This window comes from Hylobates moloch, unplaced genomic scaffold (genome assembly GCF_009828535.3).
Source record: "Hylobates moloch isolate HMO894 unplaced genomic scaffold, HMol_V3 SCAFFOLD_5, whole genome shotgun sequence".
In the NCBI taxonomy this organism is placed as follows: Eukaryota; Metazoa; Chordata; class Mammalia; order Primates; family Hylobatidae; genus Hylobates; species Hylobates moloch.
Genome location: NW_026652280.1, coordinates 113,911,898 through 113,937,216, shown reverse-complemented (window position 1 = coordinate 113,937,216; position 25,319 = coordinate 113,911,898). Strand labels below are relative to the sequence as shown.

Here is a 25,319-nt window from a genome sequence, read left to right as displayed (position 1 = left end):
TCAATATTCTTTACCACACATAAAGGCAACATGTTTTCTTTTCTTTTAGTGTGTCTTTCAGCCTTTTGCAGTTGAGGGGACACAGTGCAATGGGGTTAACAAGTGAGACAGCTCATGGCCATAACTGAGCTACCTGGGACCTCTAACCATCCCAGGCCCACCTGGTATCCCAAAGATTGAAAGGATTTCAAGCATTCTGCTTGGGAAGCTCTGTTTAAATGATTTTCAGCACCACCTCCACCCCAGTCTTTAATAGTAATAAAATTAAACTCACTATCCCACATATCAGACTGGAAGATAAAATTCAAAATAAAATGAGTATAGATATTTACCTCCAATGTCGCAAATGGTAATAAAAAATAAGTTATTACCTGGGAAACTGGAGGTTCATGAAGATCTAACTGAAGTCTTTGTACAACATCAGTAAAATCCTCAGCATGAAAACAAATCACATCTTTGGTTATGCGAGGTTGGTCACTCCTAAGATTAACAAAATTAAGTCTTAGAGACAAACATCTCACAATGAAAAATGATGACAAATTTCAGTTCTTTTGTTCTTGTAAATGCTTCTACTAGCAGAGAAATAGATGCATAGTTTCTAAGGACTAGGTATACAATTTTTTTTTTAATTTGTAAAAAAACTAAAACTTAAAAAGCCATAAAAATCAGATTTGCTGTTGTAAAATTAAAAACAAAAATGGCTAAAAAGAATAGTTTCATTCTAAACTAGTTGCATTTGCAGTCCTCTCACCACTTTGTATCTCCATGTCCTGAGCTTTGTTAAAACTGGGCCCCAACAGAATATAAAATGGTTTAGCCACTATGGACAACAGTCTGGCAGTTTCTCAAAACATTACAAATAGAACTACCATATAATCCAGCAACTTCACTCCTGGGTGTATAGCCAAAATAACTGAACACAGGGACATGAAGAGATATTTATACACCCATGTTCACACCAGCATTATTCACAAAAGCCAAAAGGTGGAAGCAACCCAAGTGTCCACTGATGGATAAACTGATTAACAACATGTGGTATATACATACAATGAATTATTATTCAGCCTAAAAAAGGAAGGAGATTCTGACCCTTGCTACCACACAGATGAACCTTGAGGACAATGCTAAGAGAAATAAGCCAGTCACAAAAAGATAAACACTATATGATTCCATCTATATGAAATATGTAAAGTAGTCAAATTCATAGAAACAGAAAATAGAATGATGGTTACCAGAGCCTGGGGGTGAGAGTAAAAGAGGAATTGTTGTTCAGTGAGTATAGAGTTACAGCCTTGCAAGATGAAAAGGTTCTGGAGCTCTGTTTCGTAACAATGTAAATATGCTTAACTCTACCAAATGTATACTTAAAAATGGTTAAGATGGCAAACTTTACGTGTATTTTACCACAATTTAAAAAACTGGTCCTAAACCTTTTAAATAGAGTCCACATTGTCTTACACAGTATTAACCAACCTTGCAGTTGAGTTCGATTAACTCACCATTCACCAAATTGTACAGCTTTTAAAACTCCAACAGCAGCCGTACTCTGCCAGTCAAACCCCTGACCTACATGATCAGCATGAGCTCTAGTCCTATCTTCAAAGAGGACTTCGCGGGGTTCACTGGTCCGAGGTAGGTACTGGAGATTTTTTATTTCATTCATTGATCTAGAGTTGATTTGGTTGTTAAACAAAGGGTAAGCAAGGAAGAAAGAGACCAAAAAAATTAATTAATAGCAGTAAGGCAAAAAAAGCCTGCTAAAACACCAGATTTAAATAAGATGAGGACTGAGAAGGGTTCAATGATTACGATCATTAGCATTTAACACATTATATTATAATGCTTAATGTAATTACCTTCCTCTCCCTGTGTGCCATATAAAGCTGAAAATATATCTTAGATTAGGCTCAAATGTAGTGCTTCTGTTCTAGCAACAGAAAATAAAAGTCAAAGTTTAAAGCTTCTTTACCCTCATTCATCTTATTTCCAACTCTCGAAATATGCTACTAGTGAGGCTGCCCTCACACAGTTAACAAAAATTCTGGATGGAAATATAGCTATAATTAAGCATTAATCAGGCTGCACTTAGACCCACTTTCTTATAACTAAAAGTCAGGTAACACTAGATACTGATCATTTGCATTCCCATTGTTCCTACAGATAGAATTTCTTGAAGTGAGAAAACCCTTTTGTGGGAAAAAAAAAAAATATATATATATATATATATACTTTTTTTAAAAAAGAATTCTAGTGTTAGCATCATAAGGCTTTTGTTTAAGATAGAATCTCCGATGTTAAGAATGGCTTAAGCAGATCCTGAATTCTGGCAAAACAGCTGCTGCCAACCAATTTAAAGACCCCCACAGAAAAACCTAATCAGCATGAGAATAGTTTATTCATCTCTTTGTCCATGACTTCACTTTGTACTCTCGGACCAATGAACATCTCCACACATCAGCCCATTCCAAAACCTTTAAAAACCCTAACCCCCAAACTCCTCAGGGAGACAGATTTGAGATTTCCTCCCATCTCCTTTAGTGGCCCTACAATTAAACTTTCTCTGTTGCAATCTGTTTTGGTATACTGACTTGCCATGTGCATCAGGCAATGACCCTATTATAGTTAAACTAGAGTTCTGATTCAAGATTGCAAACCAGGCATACATGTTATCTCCTTCTACATTAAAATGAAAGTAAAAGTCTTCAAACCAATAATAGGGGAAGTGGGGATTAGATGGGAGAATGGATTAGAGTACAGATGAAACAGAATTAGCCATGAGTTGACAGCTGTTGATTGTATATTAAACACACAGCAGTTTATTATATTGTTTTCTGCTTTTTTATGTGCTCAAGAATTTCTAAATATAATAATCTAAAGATGATAGTGAATAAGAAGCAACAAAGGAAATGAATTAATGAATGAGCAATATCGACAAACTTTTGCAAGATGGAAAATGATCATAGTACCTGAGACTAATAAAACTGAGCAGAGAAAGCCATAGGCATAGAATACACAAGAAGGGATCAGCAGCCAAAAAGGCAGCAGACCTGCCCAACAGACCTTGGAAAAGCCTGAGTCCAAAAAGAAGCCAGGCATAATAATGATGAACAGAAATGAAGTGAGGCTGAGAAAAGGGGAATTAAAGTGAAATTCTGCAAATAAACAAGTCATCCCTGCAGGTAGAACTGTAGACAGTCATTTAGCCCCACCTGGAGTAGACTACAGCTACCCACCCAGCATCCATTCCTCCCCTTTTAATTCCCTGCCAGAACCCTAATTTTCATTAGGCATCTCACCCTGCCCTGTATGTGACCTCATTCACAAGCTCCAGAGTTAATTTCTGATGAGTCCTGGTAAATTATGGTAAGCTCATTTCCCCTGACAGTGACTGACTTAGGAATAGACATGAACTGATTCTGTCTAATAGTATGAAAGGAAATATGCTGAAGAGACTTCTGGGAAGTTTCCTAGCTCCTAAGAAAGAAGTACAAGAAAAGATACTATCTTCTTCTATTAGATATAGCCAGATCAAGATGTGATGTCTAGAACTGCCTCAGCCATCTAGCAACTATAAAGGGAGCTAGTGTAAGTACAAAGCCTAACCCAAGAGAATGTTACAACAGAGAAAAGGAAAGAATCTGGTCCCTTGATAACAGCATTGACACACTGACCATATGGTGCCTAGAACCAACCTCTCTGGACTTCTCGATATACAAGACACACATTTTATTTTATAGACAAGTTTGAATCAAAATTTTTGTTGCTTATAGCCAAAAACATCCTGATAAACTTTCAGCCAGAAAAACTGCACATTCTCTAAACACATAGAAATTGCCACAAAAATAGAACATAATCCTCTGAAATTTGGGCACGTCATTTAGTGTCCATTTCTATGCCTGTTCACTCTAAGTTGACAACTGACAATTGTCTACCTGTTGACAAGACTCACCAAAATATAAATAGAACTCGCAATAAACCCAATGCTTTATTTTAAAATATGAATGGGTCAACCGAAAATCACCAGCTATCTGAAGATAGCAGCCTGATAGAGAAAAACCAAAATGAACAATGCTAAAAATTTTAAAACACCAAAGAAAGGTTAGAAGACAAAAGTCTGGTAAATGTCTCAGAATCAAAAGCAAAAAGATAATAGGAAATATGAGGACAATCAAACCAGGAGATCTATTACTCAACCAATAGTAGTTTCAGAAAGAAATGAGAAAATGAAGAAGAAATTACCAAACCAATTAAGTAAGAAAAATTATCAGAAAGGAAAGGAGACATGTATCTTTCAATTTAAGGTGACTACTAAACAACAAATAGTATAATTAAAAAAATAAGAATGAAAGACTCAAGACATATCATTGTGAAATTTCAGACTGCTGATGATAGAGGATGCTATAAGCTTGCAAACAAGAAAAAAATAGACTACCTACAAAAGAATAAAATTACACTAGCATTGGGACTTCTCATAAATAATATTAGATGCCAGAAGACAATAGAGCACTGCTAAAAATACTAAGAGACAACACAACTTCTGGACTTCAGCTAAATTATAAATCATGTTTATTAACAGAAAAAGAAATTTTCAGATATATAATAACTCAGAATACCTCCTTTTTCTTAGACTATTCCTTGAGAATGTGTTTAAGCAAGAGAAGGAAATAAATCTAGGAAAACAACAACCATAGGTTAATGGAGAAAAGCATTAAATAGGAAGTCCTAGGTGGATAACTGAAATAAGCCTTCTATAGGCAGAACACAGAGTTCCAAAAGATATCCACATAAAAAAACTGATATGTTACAGCAGACAGTATGAAAAAAATTCTAAAAGGCATGAGGATATGATAAAAGAATAGAAAGCTAGGTAACTACCAACAGCCATGCCCTCTTAAAAAAAAAAAAAAAAAAGGGTTATAAAAGAAAGCCATAGTCAAACAGATGAGAAAGTCAGCGTGGTTCTGGAAGAAAGTAATGTACCTTAACTCTAACCCTATAAGCAGTAAGGAGAATGGAAGCAATAAACAAAAAGATGGGGAGCAATAAAGAGAACAGAAGACATTTAGGATGGTCAAGAAAAGTTTATGTTCCTACCTCAAAAAAAAAAAAAAAAAAAAAAAACAGGGCAATCAGAAACTGCAGGAAAAACAGAAGACTTTTTTTTTTAAAGAAGTTATGATACCAAATATAAAACTTTCAAAAAATGTGACATGGTTTTAAGTACGTAGGTGAAATATAGAAAAGAAAGATGCTTTTGCATATTCTTCCTTTGAGTGATGATGTAACATTGAAACCTTAGAATATGAATTAATAACTTACTAGCTGGGTCTGCAGTAAACATAGCTAGCCATAAAATTTTAGAATCCACTTATTGACAAGGCATGTAAGACCTAATGATAATTTTAAAACAGAATATGAATTAACCCCAGCAATGTGTAGGGACAGCTGACTGAAAGAAGAAATGAGGAGGAAGAGGATAAAGTAGGGGTCATCTAACTATTCAGAGAACAGGTAAGAGGAAGGAATACCTGCTATCATACCAAAAAATCAAAACCTGTATAAAAACATGACATGTATATCATACATATATACAGCTATTATATACACAAGATTAAGAAATTTTTTTAATTAAAAAAAAGCCCTGCCAAAGCCTTTTTAAAAAAGTATTATAAACAAATGGGTTTTGCCTCTCTTAAAAATATATTTGCCTCTGGGAAGGAAAAGTGGGCAGGATTTTCCATTCTAAGTCTTGCTGTATTATTTGATTTTTAAAAAACTCGGTACACATATTTCTTTAATTCTAGAGTTCGTAAATCCAAAGATCAGCTTCAGTAGCAGTGTCATTGGTAACTGAACAGCTTCTCACATTTATTCCACCATTTTCCACAACAAGTTTTCACTAACACAAAAAGATGGACATTAGTATTTACACTTTGATTCATTCAATTCTAATTCAAAATGCTTCTGAATGCCTCACTTAAGAATATTTAATCCCAACAGAAATAAAATTTGATGGCACCTCAGATGCATTATTAAATAAATGATATTGGTACAGCTGCCTAACTACCTGGAAAATAATGTAAATCTCTTCCTCTATACTGAAGCCAATTCCAGGTGGATTAAATATGTAAATACTGAAATCACAGAAGTACTAAGAGAAAATGTAGGTGAGTATTTTATAACACTGAATAAGAGAAGGCTCTTCTAAGCCTATTGCTAAAGGAGAAACCTCAAAAGAAAAGATAGATCATATAAACAACAACTTCTGTGAGTAAAGAAAAAAACACTGAAGCTGAAAGACAAAAAAAGAAAAACTTGGAACAGAAGGGAAAAAAAGCTTAATAGTCATAATATATATGGGATTTTTACAAAAGAAAAACACCAAAATAGAAATATGTATAAAGGAAATTAAAAGGAAATCACCAAAGACAAAATAAGAAACTCCTCAAAAAATAGCAAATTAAAATGAGACATTTTTGGGTTGGGCGTGGTGGCTCACGCCTGAAATCCCAGCACTTTGGCAGGCCGAAGTGGCTGGATCCCTCGAGGCCAGGTGTTTGGGACAAGCCTGGCCAATATGGCGAAACCCCTCTTTACTAAAAATACAAAAATTAGCCAGTCGTGGTGGTGCACACCAGTAATCCCAGCTACTTGGGAGGCTGAGGCATGAGAATCACTTGAACCCAGGAGGCAGAGGTTGCAGTGAGCCAAGATCGCACCACTGCACTCCAGCCTGGTGACAGAGCAAGACTCTGTCTAAAACAATTTTTTAAAATAAAATAAAATGAGATATTTTTATCCAATCAGATCAACATAGTTAAAAATGTTAGTGGAGAATATGAGAAAAAGGGAACTGTATTATATGAGTGGGTATATAAATTGGTATATTTCTGGAAGCCCATTAGAAATGTGTATACTTTGAGACTTTAGGAATTTTTACTAAGAATATAAACACGCATGGCCGGGTGCAGTGGCTCACGCCTGTAATCCCAGCACTTGGGGAGGCTGAGGCGGAGGGATCACAAGGTCAAGAGATCGAGACCATCCTAGCCAACATGGTGAAACCCCGTCTCTACTAAAAATACAAAAATTAGCTGGGCGTGGTGGTGCATGCCTGTAGTCCTAGCTACTCAGAAGGCTGAGGCAGGAGAATCATTTGAACCCGGGAGGCAGAGGTTGCAGTAAGCTGAGATAGCGCCACTGCACCCCACCCTGGCAACAGAGTGAGACTCCATCTCAAAAAATATTTAAAAAAAGAAAACAAACACGCATATGCACAAACATACATATCTACCAAACTTCCATCCATATACAATCAGTGGTATGCTCTATATATTTTACATCTGACTTGAGGGTCAGGGGAGGTGGCTGATTTTAGCTGATTTGCTGATTTCTATGGTATAAATACACCTAACACGAATGACTTCCAGTTACTAACGTGACATCAGGCAATGTGGAATTAGAAAGTGATGCTAACGATGGTCTTTGTGAACAGGTACAAACTGGCTCCAGCACACCAGTATCATGTTTTCAAAATACTGTTTACATTGAAAACCTGGAAAAAAAATACACTAATAAAGAGTTGGTAAGGGCCAACTCTTTTTTAATTAAAATAAAAAAAAAAAAAAAAAAAAAAAGCCAGGCACCGGGGCGTCCGCCTGTAGTCCCAGCTGCAAGGGAGGCTGAGGCAGGAGAATGGCGTGAAACGGAGAGGAGGAGCTTGCAGTGAGCTGAGATCGCGCCACTGCACTCCAGCCTGGGTGACAGAGTCCGTCTCAAAAACAACAACAATAACAACAACAACAACAAAAAACAACTAGCCAGGCATGGTGGCAGGCACCTGTAGTCCCAGATACTTGGTGGGGCTGAGGTGGGAGGATCACTTAAGCCCAGGAGGTAGGCTACAGTGAGCCCTGATCATGCCACTGCACTCCAGCCTAGGTGACAGAGTAAGACCCTGTCTCAAAGAAAAAACAAAAACAAAACCAAGAATTGGTTAAATAAATCTTGATACAATCATACAGTAAAAATTCCCAAGTTTTAAAGTAAACATCACACAAAGAATGGATTTTGTAAAAAGATTATTTATGGGTATATAAAATTTGAAAGGTTAATATGCCTAAATGGTGGCTTTCTGCCTTTTTTTTTTTTTTTTTTTTTGGAGATGAAGTCTTGCTCTTGTCCCTCAGGCTTGAGTGGAGTGGCACAATCTCGGCTCACTGCAACCTCTGCCTCCCGGGTTCAAGCAATTCTCCTGCCTCAGCCTCCCGAGTAGCTGGGATTACAGGTGGCTGCCACCATGCCCAGCTAATTTTTGTATTTTTGATAGAGATGGGGTTTCACCATGTTGGCCAGGCTGATCTCGAACTCCTGACCTCAGGTGATCCGCCTGCCTTGGCCTCCCAAAGTGCTGGGATTACAGGTATGAGCCACCACACCCAGCCTGCCTTCTTTCTACTCTTTTTTTTTTTTTTCTTTTTGAGATGGAGTCTCACTCTGTCGTCCAGGCTGGAGCGCAGATACCATCTCAGCTCACTGCAACCTCGGCCTCCAGAGTTCAAGCAATTCTCATGCCTCAACCACCTCAGTAATTAGGATTACAGGAGTGTGCCACCACGCTAATTTTTGTATTTTTACTAGAAACAGGGTTTTGTCATGTTGCCCAGGCTGGTCTTAAAACTCCTGGACTCAAGCAATCTGCCTGCCTCAGCCTCCCAAAGTTCTGGGATTACAGGTGTGAGCCACTGTGCCCGCCCTCTTTTTACTCTTTCCTATTACTTTTTTCTTAAGTTTATAAAAATCAGGAAACAAATGATGGTCATTTTTTGAGGAAAGATTACAGAACAAAAAATGTTTACAGTATTTAACAATTTAATAAGATTTCAAGATTCGTCATCATCCTGCAACAAAAACTGCTATAATCTAACAATGTGCAGAACTTTCAAATGACTCCTGGGTTTTTACCATGCCATCACCCTGCATTCATACATAATTTTTTCAAAGTATTTTCATACATTTCAAGTACCTAAGATTATTCCATATTTAGCTCAAGTATCATTCTCCTATGAGCCTTAGTCCATTAAAACTCACTTCTGGGCACTTATTTTGAATTGCTATTTTCATAGTCTAAGCAGGTATAAATCATTTTCAATCTCATTAAATTAGATTTTTCAAAGTACTAGAGAGTGAGTTAATCTACATTTGTCTTAAGAGTCTGAAACACAGAACATGTTAGCACAATATGAATTACTGAGGCTCGGTCCTATAGTACATTATTGGTTTCATGTAGCAAATACTGTTACCTAGTATACGTCATGAGGACAAAGATGAATAAAATTGTCCCTGTCTTCCCAAAGCACACCTGAAATGTTAGTAAAAAATAAAAACATGTAAACAGAACTTTAATGAACAGAAAATTGTAGCACAGAAAAGGGAACAATTAATTACCTAAGGAAGGAAAGAAAAATTTCACAAAGGAGGTGACGTCCAAGTTAAGTTTTGTTTGGTTTTGGTTTTGGTTTGAGACAGGATCTTGTCATGGGGTCCTGGGCTCAAGTGATCCTCCTACTTCAGCCTACCAGGTAGCTAGGACTAAAGGCATATGCCACTGTGCCCAGCTCAAGCTAAGTTTTGAAAATGTATTAAGTTTGCTGTGGGACAGTAACCCCAGCACTTTGGGAGGCTGAGGCAGGATCATTTGAGGCCAGGAGTTCAAAGCCACCCTGGGCAATATGGTGAGACCCCATCTCTACAAAAATAAAATACGCAAAACAATTTTTTTAATCAGATGGGCATGGTGGTGCACACCTATAGCCACGGTTACTTGGGAGGCTCTTCTGAGCCCCAAAGTTCAAGAATACAGTGAGCTATGATTGTACCACTGCACTCTAGCTCGGGGCAACAGAGTGAGACAAAAGCAAAGAGTTACGATAGACAATGGTTTGGAAAGTGAATTCAGTATGGCCGGAGAAGATAAACACAGATACTTCTAGAAGAGGTACAGTTGACCAGATTATGAAAGTTCCTTGTAAACCACACTAAGGGGTTTGATCTTTTATCCTGCAGGCAGTCAGGGCACAGGTTTTTAAAAAATAAGTAAAAATTAAATTTGTGTTTTAGAAAAATGCCTCACTGTGATAACTGTGATGATTGGACTGAAACGAGGAACTGACAACTAAAACATTTATTTACTTAAGGGAACCCAAGACAAATGGTTTTCAAACTGTGCTCATTTTTATAAGCAACCAACTAAAAAAAAGTAGTTTTGCTTCTTTGAGAAAAAGAAATATTTACCGTCGTCTTTTGAAGGGTGACTTTGGCATATCTGCTGTAGGGATCATCTGTTCTCCTGGCCTTACCCACATTATAGGCCCATCATCACTCTGGGACCTACACTGGAGTCGGAGGCTGGAAAGTGTACCCCAGGGCAAAGTCATCTAGAAATCAGATGGATTAGTCACATTAAAAATTTGTTTCAATGATTTATAAGTTAATCCTCCCACCCAAATAAAAGTTCTAAGAAGGCTTTTTTACAACTGTATATAAAGAAATAAATGCTATTTACACAGTAATTTATATTAAAAAGAATAATTGAATTTAAGTACTTTGTACTATTATTATATCTAAACATTTCTGTGCAAAACACTGGATAAATTTAATTTCAATAGGCAATATTAGCTAAATACTCTTCAACATATAAAGTGCCCACTTAAGATCAAAACTTTAATAATCTCAATTAACACTCACTTTCAGAAATGGTGATTCTTCTAACATATCAAGGAACTCTGGGAAATAATCACCAACTTCTTCATCTACTGCTCCAACGAGACTTATCTGCCGCATAGGACCTGCTCGGTAGGTGCCACAGCAGTATGTCCTGTTGACCTAAGATAAAACAAAAGAGGGAAAAATGTACTGAGGTACAACTATAATATAATTAAAGAATTAAAATAGGTTATTGTTTCCAATGTTGCCATTTCTTCTACAAACTAAGAACTGAGTGGTCAATACCTTGAATAAAGTCAGAGAGGCACCCAAGCACACTGACAAATACACTAATACATATGCCACAAGCAAATTTCATTGTGTGAGTGTTAACCTGAACATCTCAAAGAAATACTGAAGACATTAATATCTATTTAATACTTAAACTTCTCTAAAAATGATTTTTTTAACTTTGTAATATTTTAGAGTGTGATCTTTATTTAAGAAAAAAACATATAAAAGTAAAATCATCAGGGCAGGGAGAAAAAAAGACCATGGTCATATTAATCTTCCATGTTCATTTTGTACTCCCTAGTTTCAAAGTCTTCACTTTAGCCCAGATACCAGGATACCAGGCTCACTGTTACCCAGACAGGCCAATCTTTTTTTTTTTTTTTTTTCTGAGATGGAGTTTCACTCTTTGTCCCACAGGCTGGAGTGCAATGGCATGATCTCAGCTCACTGCAACCTCCACTTCCCAATTCAAGCAATTCTCCTCCCTCAGCCTCCCAAGTAGCTGGAATTACAGGTGTGTGCCACCGCGCCTGGCTAATTTTTGTATTTTTTTTAGTAGAGATGGGGTTTCAACACGTTGGCCAGGCTGGTCTTGAACTCCTGACCTCAAGTGATCCACCCGCCTTGGCCTCCCAAAGTTTTAGGAGTACAGGTGTGAGCCACCAAGCCCGGCCCCAATCTTTTTCTCTACTCAACTTATGACAAACTTATTTCTACCTCCAGTGATTTTTCTCTTGAATCTGCCCAATCTGGAATGTCCTCTTTTCTGTCAACCCAAATATCCATCTTTCAAAGAGCAGTTCAAAAGCTCTTTTTTTCCAGAAGTCTTTCTGGTCACACTCCATGATCTCTCCCTTCTCTGAAGTCTAATGTTACCTATGAGCAACATACATTTTCTCTATATCAACTCTCCAGTGAATTTAGGACATATCCTCTATAAATATGTAGCCCAGAGCATCCTATCTAGCATTTGAATGGAATCTATCATTAATTCCATACAATCTGATACTATTCCTCTAGTCATTTCATGTATGTTCTTATCTTACGTAATCTCCAATTTAGAGTTTCTCAAGGATAGAGAGATGGATCCTGTACATAGCAATGGACTAGACTAGAAATGCTGTATTTAACCAGAATTTCCACTTCAGATCAGTTACCTAGCATTTTCTACCTCTGTTAAAATGCAGATTAAATTTAAAAGCCTAACATGTAGCTGTACCTTTATATAAAATGGCTTTTTATTGAACATTAAAAAAATTTAAAGAATCTACTGTCATGTTTTAAATACCACCTATTTTGCCTTAATAGGAAACAGTCTACATAAATGACCATCTAGGATATCTTACCACAATTCTTCACCATTTGTTCTTTAGCAGTATTTTTAGAATCAATTTTTTTCCATAGACAATTTAACATCACCCACACATATATACACAGGAAAAAAAGGCCATAGATCTTGTTCTCAAATAGCAGGGGTAGGGATTTCTAAGGAATCCCTTACAAATCCTCTCCCCAAGATCACTTTAGATGATTCTTAAGCAGCAGCCACCCAGGCCAGAATTACTTTATATATATTCATATGAATTACTTTCCATAAGTTTCATATGATCATCATGCCATAAAAAGCCAGGGTTGGAAGCATGGAACAAAGGCTCATCATGGGATACAGAGGTAAGGAAGGGGAAGAAAGGTAAGTCTTTTTAAATCATTATTCTAACCTTTCTAAGCACTCTAAAACAACTAAAGTAGATTTAACCTTCAGCAACATTTCTAGGAATCATATGCTTTTAGGGGTAATAAGAAATATCAGCCTCGGCCAGGCACGATGGGGCATGCCTGTAATCCCAGCACTTTGGGAGGCCGAACCGGGTGTATCATGAGGTCAGGAGTTCAAGACCAGCCTGGCCAAGATGGTGAAATCCCGTCTCTACTAAAAATACAAAAATTAGCCAGGCGTGGTGGTGCATGCCTGTAGTCCCAGCTACTCGGGAGGCTGAGGCACAGAACTGCTTGAACACGGGAGGTGGAGTTTGCAGTGAGCCAAGATCGTGCCACTGCACTCCAGCCTGGGCGACAGGGCAAGACTCCGTCTCAAAAAAAAAAGAAAGAAATATCAGTCTCCCCCAAACACCTCTCCCAACTATTCCCAGTCTCAGAAATTGCTTTACTAAGAAAGGTTTTCACTCTATACAGGCATTTTATGGGACAAATGTCCTAAAGACCTATCATAATCTTTTTAAAATCTTTTTCCCAGCCAGAAATGACTCTTAAGACCTATCATAATTTAAAGCAGCCAAAACTCAAGACCAATCCTAAAGAAGTACACTGCCATGTGGCAGTTTTCAATTTACTTGGCCTGAGATTATACAACTCAATGCATTATTAATTTGAAGGAATTCATATTAAATTTTACACACAAAGTGAGACTGAATTAATATTCTTATATCATACCACTCCAAGTTTACCTAATTCAAATACCACTAAACTCAACAGCACTGAACTTGAAGACAACTTAGAAAGGTAACCACCTAGAATAATCAACATGTGACATGAATAAATACGAAGCATCTTTTCCTATTTGTGAAGAGAATAAAAAGTAAACCTAAAAAAGAGGAAGGCGGGAGCAACAGAAGACAAAGAGAGGGTATGACCACAAAATATAGCAACCTCATAATTTCGCCAAGACCAACATGTTTATTTTCATATATACACAAAGAAAAGCTTCTCATCTTATGAGGATATTCAAGTTCACACCTTTGTGTGAGTACCAATGTTGTATCCATGACTGACAAAGAATTAACGATGTTCAATTTTTATTTCCTGGCAGAAGAGCCGTCAAGTAAACAACTATGCTACAAAATACTAAGACTGGATTTTGAAAGCTGCAATGTATGAAGCCTATTTGGATAACTGTAGCTAACTTAGCCTCGCTAGAGAAAGCCCTTATTAGTAAACCACAACCTTCCTGTTTTCATTCCTTTACTTACATGAAATTAGACCTCTAGCTTTCTGTGACCTACGTTTTTTTCTCAGTATCAGTCCCCCCCTTCTTTCAGCTGCTTCCATATCTAGTCTAAACCTCAAGGTTTATCCCTCTCTCATAAACACACTCTCATTCTCTATCCCAGTCCTTCCACCAGCTCTGCCTGCAAACCCCAGGCCTGAAACATTCAAACTATCAATCCCACCTCTGGACTTTTCCATTCCATAGGCCAATAAATCTCTTTCATCATTTAAGCCCATTTTAAAATTGACTATCCTGCAACTTGCCATCAAAAGCACCAAGATATATATATCTTTTTTCACATAAGAATCCTACTTCTGTAATACTAGTCTGTATTACCTGTCTCTACTACCTCACCTCACCTTTTATTCACATCTCATATCATTGCAATCAGGCTTCTGCCCATACCACTCCCCTGAAACAAATCACTAATGACCTCTTCACAGCCAAATTCAAGGAATGCTTTTCAATCACCTGCTTTCTTGATTTCCCTTTCCAGGCTTCCTCCTCTCCAAAACGTGGTTGTTGCAGAGTTGGCCCAGTTTTCATTCCACATATTATCTGTGGGTGGTTTCAATTATACTACAGATTTAACTACCACCTGTACCCTACTACATTCCATATCTACATCTCTAACTTAAAACTGTGCGTCAGATTCAGATCTTAACATACAAATGCCTCCTGGGCAGCCCACAGACACCCTCAAATTTAATACCTACAGAACAGAGCTCATTTTTTTGTAAGGTTCCCTTCCCCTCCCAAACCTTCTTTTTCTCCTTCTGTATGTACTTCGCCAGTTAATAATATTCACTTTCTCAGGTCCTAAATCAGGAATTGATAAATCCCTCTTCATCATCACTTAAATCAAAATCTATCCTTCTAACTAAATCTGCAGTACCACTGCCTTAATTCAGGAACTTATTATTTCTCACCTAATTGTAAAACTTCTTAACCAGTATCCTTGCTTCAGGATTCCTATCCCCAAGAGCCATCCTACATACTGCTACAAATAATCTAGGAAAAAACATCTTATCATTCAACCTTCCCATTTTAAATCCTTTAGTAGCTCCATATTACCTATAGCATCAAACTAGAAAATCCTTTTTAAGGAAGACAAAGCCCCTCCTGATCTATTATTCCAAGGGAATAACAGACCAAGATTTGCCACATTCTCCACATTTGCCACATTCTAAATATACATTTCGCAAATTCTAAATAATTTCTGCTGCCTCCACAAGTTTTCACATGTTATTGTCCACCTTTACAACTCCTATATTTCCTTGATGGTATAAAATGACTCAAAATAAGGTTTCAAGCTCAAAGAACGAAAGTACATAACATTTACAGATTTTAGATAAGTTAGATTTGGAGTTATAACTAGATCAAAAAAGGTAAGGAATAGATGCATAGATTTGGAAATTGTCTATAACATATAATTTTTTAAGTGACTAAGACTTGAGAGAAAGAATAGAGAGAGACAGAACCAAGAACTGCACTTAAAGGAAAACAGATATTTGACAGACAGGAGGAAGAGTTAGCTAAATAAATTGTGAAAGGATGAGGTAAGAAGTAATGCAATTAAAATGATGTAAGAATAACGTTTCAAAAAATGGTCAAGGACAACTTTTTTTTTTTTTTTTGAGACGGAGTCTTTCTCTGTCCCCCAGGCTGGAGTGCAGTGGCGCGATCTCGGCTCACCGCAACCTCCACCTCCTGGGTTCATGCCATTCTCCTGCCTCAGCCTCCCGAGTAGCTGGGAATACAGGCACCCGCCAACACGCCCGGCTAATTTTTTGTGTTTTTAGTAGAGACGGGGTTTCACCGTGTTAGCCAGGATGGTCTCGATCTCCTGACCTCGTGATCCGCCCGCCTCGGCCTCCCAAAGTGCTGGGATTACAGGCTTGAGCCACCGCGCCCGGCTAAGGACAACTATTTTTTAAGAAAAACAAACGCTGTTATGAATAGTGCTGCAATAAACATGGAAATGAAGATCTTCAACATACTGATTAAATTTCCTTGAGTTGGACATATACCAAGAAGTGGAATTGCTTGGTCATGTGGTCGTTCTATTTTTAATTTTTTAAGGAACCTCCACACTGTTGACCATAATGGCTGTACTAATTTAGATTGACATTAACTGTATAAAAGTTCTCCTTTTTCCATATCCTCACCAGCATTTATTTTTTGTGTTTTTGTTAACAGCCAGAACTGGCGTGAGGTGATATCTAATTGTAGTTCTGACTTCCATTTCCCTGATGATGAATTATGTTGAACATTTTTTCATATACCTGTTGTATGTCTTCAAATTTCAGAAAGTCTATTTAGGTCTTTTGCCCATTTTTAAATCAGATTATTCCGTTGTTGTTGTTATTGGGTTGTTTGAATTATTTACATAAATTTTAGGCCACAGCGCAGGAAATACTATCTGGTCCCTAATGGAAAAAGTTTGCCAACCCCCAATTTAAACCACTCACAAAAGAAATCAAGCAATATGTTTGAATAAAAACTTTGTGAAAGAGAACAATCTGTATTATTCAATATTATATATCTGTAATACAAAGTGCCTGGTATGTAGTCATAAATATTTGTTGAATTTCTGTATGTTAAGGCTAGAAATGAAGTAATCAACCACAAACTCTGGCAAAAAGAAAAAAAAAAGGGAGGGGGGAGAAGAACTGCTGACTACCAGTCTATCACTTGCATTTAAAAATTTAATAAATGCAAATGTTTGTGATACATTTAAATAATTAACAACATAACAATGAACAGCAGTTATGACCATAAATTCAACATGCACCAATTTTCAACCTGAAACGGCTGACAAGAAAAGAAAAAAGAAAAAAATAAATAAAACAAAAAAACATTCACCAACTGTAGGAAACTAATGCCAAATAAGCAAAGTATTCCTTCCTTTTAGTAAGAAAATTTCCTGGGCATATGGCCAATGAGCTAGGCTCCCTAACAGCTAAATGCGGCCTGTGCCTAAGTTTGGGCCAATGAGACGGTCACATAAGTTACATATGCAATCTTCAGGGCATACCTTTATAAGGAAGTGGCTTGCCCTCCACTTCCTTTTTCTCTTTTGAGGGTTGAAACACCGAGTGGTAAAGAGCTAGTCTCAACCATGCACATGACAACACCAGTAGGAATGACAAAAATTAAAGACAGAAGGAAACTAGGATCCTGGATGACAACAAGGAACAGAGTTGCTTACCTCTGGACTGCTAAACAAGAGACAAACTTTTGTTCTAGCCACTGCACATTGGTCCTCGTTGTCATGGTTTTTTAGCCTATATCTTGTATACTTTGTAATGAGGGAGGCAATATTCTGCATCGCACAGAGATATTATCTGGGGTGTGATTTCCCAATCTGGGCTAAAAAATACCTATAACTAGGGCACACCCAAAATAGAACATTTAAAGTGATTAGGGACTTGCAAACCATACAAAATGGAGGCAGAATGCAAGAAATCAAAAGTATTTCAAAAGTATTTAACTTGAAAAGATTAAAGGAGGGACACAACAGTCTTCAAATACTTGGAGTCCTATAACATGAGTAACAGGAAAGCAGGTGTCATTCATTTACCACAAGTTTATTGTACAGTCATGTGTCACCTAATGACAGAAATACAGTCTGAGAAATGTCATTAGGCAATTTGTGGTTGAGAACATCACAGACTGTACTTACACAAATCTAAGTGGTATAGCCTACTACACACCTAGGCTATATGACATAGCCTATTGCTCCTAGGCTACAAAACTTACAGCATGTTATTGTACTGAATACTGTAGGCCAGTGGTCCCCAAGCTTTTTGGCATGAGGGACCCGTTTTGTGGAAGACAATTTTTCCACGGAAAAGGGTGGGGGGTTGGCGGGCATGGTTCTGGATGAAACTGACCCATCTCAGATCATCAGGCATTAGTCATATTCTCACAAGAAGTGTGCAACCTAGATCCCTCACATGCACAATTCACAACAGAGTTCACACTCCTATGAGAATCGAATGCTGCAGGTTATCTGACAGGAGGTGGAGCTCAAGCAGCAATGCTATTATAGCTTGCTGCAGCCAGGTTTTTAACAGGCCACAGACCAATACTGGGGGACCAGTACAGTTGAGGACCCCTGCTGTAGATAACTGAAACACAATGGTAAGTTTTTATGTATCTAAACACATTTAACTTCCTATGCTTGCAGAATGAGAAGTTGTTCTGGGTCAGTGAGTGAGTGGTGAGTGAATGTGAAGGCCTAGGACACTGCTGTACACTACTGTAGACTTAAACAGTGTACACTTAGGTTACACTGATTTTTAAAATTTTTCTTTCTTCAATAATAAATTAACTTTAGCTTACTGTAATTTTTATAAACTTTATGAGTTTTTTTCATTCTTTGACTTGTAATAACATATAGTTTAAAACACATTGTACAGCTATACAAAAATACTTCCTTTATGTCCTTATTCTGTAAGGTATTTTCTACTTAAAAACTTTTTTTTTTTTACTTTTTTTAAACCTTTTTTGTTAAAAACAAAGATACAAATGCACACATTGGCCTATGCCTACAACAGGGTCAGAATGATTAATATCACTGTCTTTCATATCCACATCTTGTCCTGCTGAAAAGTCTTCAGGGGCAATAACACTCACGGAGCTATCATCTGCTATGATAACAAAGCCTTCTTCTGTTAATATCTCCTGAAAGATCTGTCTGAGGCTGTTTTACAGTTAACTATTTTTTTAATAAGTAGAAGTATGCTCTAAAATAACGATAAAAGGTATAGTAAATATAGTAAGTGATAGGAATTTTTCAGCTCCATTATAATCTTATGGAATCAGCGTTACATATGCAGTCTGTCATTGACCGAAACGTCATTACATAGCACATAAACATATATTTTATGCCACTGTCCTCAACACAGGTATAGCAAACCAGACCTATTCCTGGCCACTTGAAGCTTACAGTCTAGTAAGGAGAGGCAGACACTAATCTAAATAAACATTTAATTATAAACTGTGATCTTCAGAATGTAAGATGTACGACACTATGAAAAAGAACATGGGATCCTGATCCAGGGAATAAAGTATTCCTTGAAGTAACATTGAGCTCAAATCTGAAGAACAAGTTCAGAGGGAAACAAAATCTCTTAAGCATTGCCCTTTCCAAGATCTAAAAGAAAGCTAATGATAATAAACACAGAAAGCAGAAAAATAAAGATGAGACTGGAAAAATCAGCTGTGGCTGGATTATGGAGAGCCTAGAAGATCACATCAAGGATTCTGGAAAGCCACTAAAGGATCTGAAGAGAAGGAAATTTACCCAATTTGCCTTTGGTTTTTTGTTTGTTTAGTTTTCTCAGAGGGGCACAAAAAGTAAAGAGATCAGCTAGGAGTATTCTATAATATGCCAAATAAGAAATGTTAGGCTAAGCTGGCCGGGCGCTGTGGCTCACGCTTGTAATCCCAGCACTTTGGGAGGCCGAGGCGGGCGGATCACGAGGTCAGGAGATCAAGACCACAGTGAAACCCCGTCTCTACTAAAAATACAAAAAATTAGCCGGGCGTGGTGGCGGGCGCCTGTAGTCCTAGCTACTCGGAGGCTGAGGCAGGAGAATGGCGTGAACCCGGGAGGCGGAGCTTGCAGTGAGCCGAGAGTGCGCCACTGCACTCCAGCCTGGGCGACAGAGCAAGACTCCGTCTCAAAAAAAAAAAAAAAAAGAAATGTTAGGCTAAGCTAACAACTTGATTTTAAATAGGGACTTATTTTTAAAAGAAAAAAAAAGAGATCTGAAAATTATACAGGAGATAAAATTGTCAAGATGTGGACAAAGATTGGATATGATAGACAAGAGAAAGAAGTATCAAGGATGACTACCAGGTTCTGTACTTTGGAACCTGACAGAGCAACTACTCTCTCTTCTGGAGGAGGATCAGATTTCATTGTTTTGGACATGATGAGCTAGAAGTATGTGATAGGTTGAAAAACAGCTTCCAAAGATCCTAACCCCTAGAACCTAATCCCTAGAATCTGTGAATGTTACCTTATGGCGACAGGGACTCTGCAGATGTGAATAAATTAAGGATCCTGAGATGGGGAGAGTATTCTGGATTATCCAGGTGGGCTTAAATGTAATAACACGTGTCTTTGTAAGACTGAGGCAGAGAGATATTTGAGAAGGCGATGTGATGATAGAAGCATAGCCTGGGGTAATATACTTTGAAGATGGAGGAAGGGGCCACAAGCTAGAAAATACAAGACACAAGAAGCTAAAAAAGGCAAAAACTTGATTTTTTTCCTTCAGAGCCTTCAGAACTGTAAGAAACTAAATTTGTGTTGTTTTAAGCCATTGTTTGGGGGCCAGGTGCAGTGGCACACACCTGTAATCCCAGCACTTTGGGAGGCCAAAGCAGGCGGATCACTTGAGCCCAGGAGTTCAAGACCAGCCTGGGCAACATGGTGAAACCCTATCTCTACTAAAAAAATACAAAAAATTAGCCGGGCGTTGGCCGGGCGCGGTGGCTCATGCTTGTAATCCCAGCACTTTGGGAGGCCGAGGCGGGCGGATCACGAGGTTAGGAGATCGAGACCACGGTGAAACCCCGTCTCTACTGAAAATACAAAAAATTAGCCAGGCATGGTGGCGGGCGCCTGCAGTCCCAGCTACTCGGAGAGGCTGAGGCAGGAGAATGGCGTGAACCCGGGAGGCGGAGCTTGCAGTGAGCCGAGATCACGCCACTGCACTCCAGCCTGGGCGACAGAGCGAGACTCTGTCTCAAAAAAAAAAAACAAACAAAAAACAAAAAACAAAAAACAAAATTAGCCGGGCGTGCTGGTGAGTGCCTGTAGTCTATTTCTAAATTTTCTGTCTTGCTGAACAGAGCTCATAAACTAATTATACTGATTTAATAATTAAATCTTTAGAATATATTGGTACCAGGTAAGGCACTCCTCCATCATTACTTTTTCTTTTCTGGCTGTTCTTGCCTACTTATTTTTGCATATAAACTTCAATATCTGCTTGGTTGTCTCAAAAAACAACTATTTCTATTTTATTAGGATTGTGTTCAATTTATAACTTAGGAGAAACTGTCATTCTGATATTGATTCTTCTTCCCCAGGAACACAGTAATATATCTTTCAAGTCCTCTTGTGTGTGATCATGTTTCAACACTAATAGGAAGAATCTGATAAAGACGAAAAGGTGAAGAAGACTGCTGTTTAAACATGGTAGACTGGATGTATGATTTTTTTCTATTCCTTATCAAAATCCCACTCAAGTGAGAATAAAATAGCAAGGCTATAAATCCCAGATAGTCAAAGAGAACAAAAGTAAAAACTACAGATACAAGCTATCAAAATGTTTTTGGAAGGTGAAAAATGCACAGGGAAATTTGCAGACTGAGAACTCCGGCTAACTTTTATAGAAGCCAAGAACAAAGCATGCAACTAAAAACAAAAAAGGTGGGTTTAAAATCTGCTTGAGTCAGTGAGACCCTTCCACTTACATTCTACCTTCCTATCCCATACTCCTTTTTCCTCACCTTATTTGTGGTGAAAGTGAACCAAATGACTACAGACACAAGGATACAAGGCACAAGTATGGGAGAGAACCATTATACTGGAAGCAGGGAATTAAGCAAAATCCGTTATTTAACAATGCAATCACCTACCTCCTTCCAAGAATTCTAGCAGACAGGTGTATAACCTACTCCATCCCCTGACAAAAATGTGGTAGATTTTTAGCTGTAGAAACTAAAGGCCCAAGAAACAATATCTTTAAACATTAACATTTAGAGCTTTTCTCACAATATGACCACATTCCCTATCCAGTCTTCAACTGATAAATCCCACCCATGTGTTCACAGAGTTTCTAATGTTTTATAACGACTCATGTTTCAATATGAACAGATCACCACGTTTGATGAAAACATAAACAGAAGACTAAAATAAAAATAAAAAAGAACTTGAACAACTTGAGCGTATAAAAGAAAACTTAAAAACAAGTATAATTAGTATCAGAGAGATGAAAAAGGGTATTGTATCCATGAAACAATAGGAAGTTATTAAAAAAGGAACAGAGAACAAGCTCTCAAACTGAAAATATTACAGCTGACATTAATCAACATTAAGAAGCTAGTTAAATCTACCCCCAGAAAGCAGGAAAAAAGACAATGAAAAATATAATAGGAAAGATAAGAAAACTGAGGTTCAGTAGGGAGGTCTAATATACAATTAATAAAAGTTTCAGAAAAAAACAAAAACTGAGAAAGAAAATTAACAAGTAATACAAGAAAAAACTTCATAAAGGATGGATTTCCACATAAAAAAGGGTGGTGGGGGGTAGGGTTCAACTGCACTGATGATGTTTTATTTCTTGGGCCAGAGTGATTGTTATTATTCTTTATATCTGCGTCTGAAATATTTCATAGTAATTTTTTAAAGAAAAATGATCCATTTCAAGGCACATTATCCTTGGTACTCAGACATTCTGTAGTAGAAATTTTGAAAGCTTCCAGAGAGAAAAAAGCAGAACACCTAAAAAAGATCAGGAATCATTATGGCATCGGATTTCTCAACAGCAATACTGTAAGTTTAAAGGCACTGAAGCAATGCCTTTATAAATCTAAGAAAAATGACCTATCAATCAAATGTTATAGTTAAAGAAAAATTTTTCAGATGTGAGGATTGAGCTACTGAATTCAGGCAAGAGTCATGGAATGCCAGACAGGAGAAAGGACAAATAGAAACCCCAGGATACATGCGTGGATAAAAAGACCTATCAAAATAGGAAGATCCCTTGGCCAGGAGTTTGACATCAACCTGGAAAACACAGGAATACCCTGTACCTTGCCCCCACCCCGACCCAAAAAAAGACATTTACACAAATGCTTACTGTAACATGGTATTATAAAACTGTAAACAACCTCATGTCCAAAAATAGGAGAATAAATAGTGAGTGTGATATTGTGCAATATATGTCTGGTCTTCATCTCTATTTCCTGAGGTAGGGCTCCTAAACTCCTTGTTATCTCCAAATAGCTCTAATTTTGTATGCTAACATTGACTAACAGCTTTAGGGTGGGGGCTGGTCACCTGAAAAATACAGGTACAATTAGAGGGTTGGGACATTCAGCCCTACCCCCAACCTCCAGGGAGGGGTGCTAAAGGTCAAGCTGACCACCAATGGCCACTGGCTTAATCAATCAAGCCTACATAATGAAGGCTTCATAAAAACTGAACAGGTTCAGAGAGCATCTGGATAGCTGAACATGTGGAAGCAGACAGGAAGATGAACAGGAACTCATACACTTGCTGAGAGGGTGGCACACCCCAACTCTACGGAGAAAGAAGCTCCTGTGCTCGGGACCCTTCCAGACCATGCCCTGTGTATCTCTTCATATGGCTGTTTATTTGCACCCTTTAACATATCCATCACACTAAACCCATAAACGTTAAGTATTTCCCTAAGTTCTCTGAGCTACTCTAGCAAATCCACTGAACTCAAAGAGGGGATCGTGGGAACCCCAACTTGAAGCCAGTTGGTCAGAAGTTCCAGAGGCCTGGATTTGTGACTGGTGGATAGGAGGGGTCAATCCTGAGGACTGAGCCCTCTATCTGGGATCCAAGACTGATTCTGGGTAGTGTCGGAATTGAATTGGACGACACCCAGGTGGTGTCTGCTGAAGAATTGATTGCTTCCTTGTTGTGGGGGAGAAATCTCCCACATTTGGACAAAGAAGTCTTCTGTGTTGATTGTTGTTGTTTGAGAGCAGAGGAAAAGTAAAGTGTTAAAAAACAGTGATACAGTTGCCCAACAAAACACCAAATATAATGGTTAAAATTAATGTAGAGTTAGATGTATCAAAATAATCTTCAAAAACAATGTTGAACAAAAATAACCTGCAGAATGATACACACAATACACTATAGTTTAAAAATACAAAGGTACAAATATTGTTTTTATGTTCATTTGGCATTAGTAAAATGTTAAATGATAAAACGACATGATAAGCCACAAATTCAGAATAAAGATTTACTTCTAGGGAGAAAGGAAAAATTAAAAAAAAAAAAAAAGGGGGGGAAAGACACGAAGCAGAAATTCACTTAATATATTTTATACTTTTAGTTATGTGGGGAGTGGGAATGGAGAAGGGAAAGGTTGGAGGGGTAGTAGCTGGTAACTGACATCAAAGATCCTAAGCTAATGGGTATAGAGTTTCTGTTTGGTATAAGGAAAAAGTTCTGGAAACGGTAATGGTAATAGAACAATATATATACCCAATGCCACAGAATTATACAATTTAAATGGGTTAAAATGGTAAATTTTGTGTATATTTGACAACAGTTTTTTAAAAACCTTAGCAGGCTAAGGGATAGTATTCATAACACAAGCAGACAAATTAGCCTGACAAATTAGCCTTTGAGGAGGAGATAGAATATTTTCTCTACTGTAACAGGAGAGAATGAAGAAAAGATGTATATGGATAAAGTTTAAATAGTATTTATGAAGAATAGGTAAACAAGCTAACCAAAGAAAAGAAGTAGGCTTCCCAGGCAACGTTGACAACCCAATGGGAAGCATTATAAAATGTTATGAAGAGACAAAGTCCCCAGTGACAGCCAATCAAAACATGATTTTTTAAAATTTGCACTTTGTAGAGGTCAGATAAGATTATCTCTTAGTTTATGATGCTCTGAAATTCTAAAAAGATGCTATCTACAGGTCAAATGAAAGGAACTAGAGTAATGGTAGATGGTATATGGTTTAAAACAGTGTTTCTTAAACTTGCCTGATCATAGGAATCAAGTCAGTCAAGGTACTTACTTCATGCCTCACTCCAGACCTCATGAACCAAAATTTCCAGAAGAGGAACCTGAGAGTCTAATGTATATTTGAACTAGCAACCCCAAATTATTCTTAGGATCTGGCAAGTTTGGGAAACTGGCCTGGAAATAGCACTTGAAAAAAAAGAACAAGTTGAATTCTACCACCTTCCAGAGTTTATGTACTGCAGCACAGTGGAGGAAGAAAACAGTACTGGGAGGACTGGAGGGAGGTAAGTACGAGACCAAAGAACAGAAAAAACTAAAGCTGCCATGGAAGCAGGAGACATAACGCCAACAGGAAAAACGCAGCCTTTGGTAAAATCAGAAGGCAAAGTGGGGAGGGGAGAAGGATGTGGCATCAAAGAGAAATATGTCTATTAAAAAAATAGTAGTTAGTTTTGCATAAAATTTAATATATTTATAATATCTATAAAATGTTAAACAATTATCTTTGAATATATATACTGCTGTCAATACATATGTAGTGTTTAAATT

General features: G+C 37.6%; 1 protein-coding gene across 2 annotated transcripts in view; it reads right to left on the bottom strand.

The window, feature by feature from the left end:
• RSBN1 (round spermatid basic protein 1) overlaps nucleotides 1–25,319 on the bottom strand; it is a 51,363-nt gene that overhangs the window by 4,910 nt on the left and 21,134 nt on the right. The window contains exons 3-6 of one of the 2 annotated variants that reach the window (XM_032154949.2): nucleotides 10,747–10,884; nucleotides 10,294–10,436; nucleotides 1,500–1,667; nucleotides 372–480 (exon numbers count right to left, since the gene is read on the bottom strand). In XM_032154949.2, coding sequence (XP_032010840.1) covers nucleotides 372–480; nucleotides 1,500–1,667; nucleotides 10,294–10,436; nucleotides 10,747–10,884 — 558 coding nt within the window. Of the gene's footprint in view, nucleotides 1–371; nucleotides 481–1,499; nucleotides 1,668–8,246; nucleotides 9,362–10,293; nucleotides 10,437–10,746; nucleotides 10,885–25,319 lie in introns of those variants that run through there. The other variant, XM_058439442.1, reaches the window with a different exon arrangement.